The sequence below is a fragment of the Plasmopara halstedii genome (genome assembly GCF_900000015.1).
Source record: "Plasmopara halstedii genome assembly, contig: Scaffold_470, whole genome shotgun sequence".
NCBI classification, from domain to species: Eukaryota; Oomycota; class Peronosporomycetes; order Peronosporales; family Peronosporaceae; genus Plasmopara; species Plasmopara halstedii.
In genome coordinates this window covers 1,173,878-1,174,152 of record NW_020187390.1, presented here as the reverse complement: position 1 = coordinate 1,174,152, position 275 = coordinate 1,173,878, and the positions used below count along the sequence as shown (strand labels likewise).

Below are 275 nucleotides of genomic sequence, written 5' to 3'. Positions count from 1 at the left end.
CTCATGTTACAACTGTAACGTCGTCTGTGACGGATTTGATCCGCACCGCGTATGCGGTGATGGGATGTGTGTAGCGCTGCTACGGGCTCTCGGGAACAAGGATTTTGGAGACTTGGACAAGAAATTGTCACCAAGACTGTGTGCACGATTGCACCGATATTCGTTGAATAACGGCTTGCTATATTATAGCACCGATTCAACGGATCCACCACGAATTGAGGTTCTTTACGATGAGAATTTGAAATATCGCATCCTCTATGAGGCTCACGACACGT

General features: G+C 47.3%; 1 protein-coding gene across 1 annotated transcript in view; it reads left to right on the top strand.

The window, feature by feature from the left end:
* Positions 1-64: 64 nt before the first annotated feature.
* Positions 65-275, top strand: part of PHALS_10434 (uncharacterized protein) — a gene marked incomplete at both ends in the record, with an annotated part of 617 nt that continues 406 nt past the window's right edge. The window contains one exon of the mRNA XM_024725856.1: positions 65-220. Coding sequence (XP_024576591.1) covers positions 65-220 — 156 coding nt within the window. The remainder of the gene's footprint in view (positions 221-275) is intronic.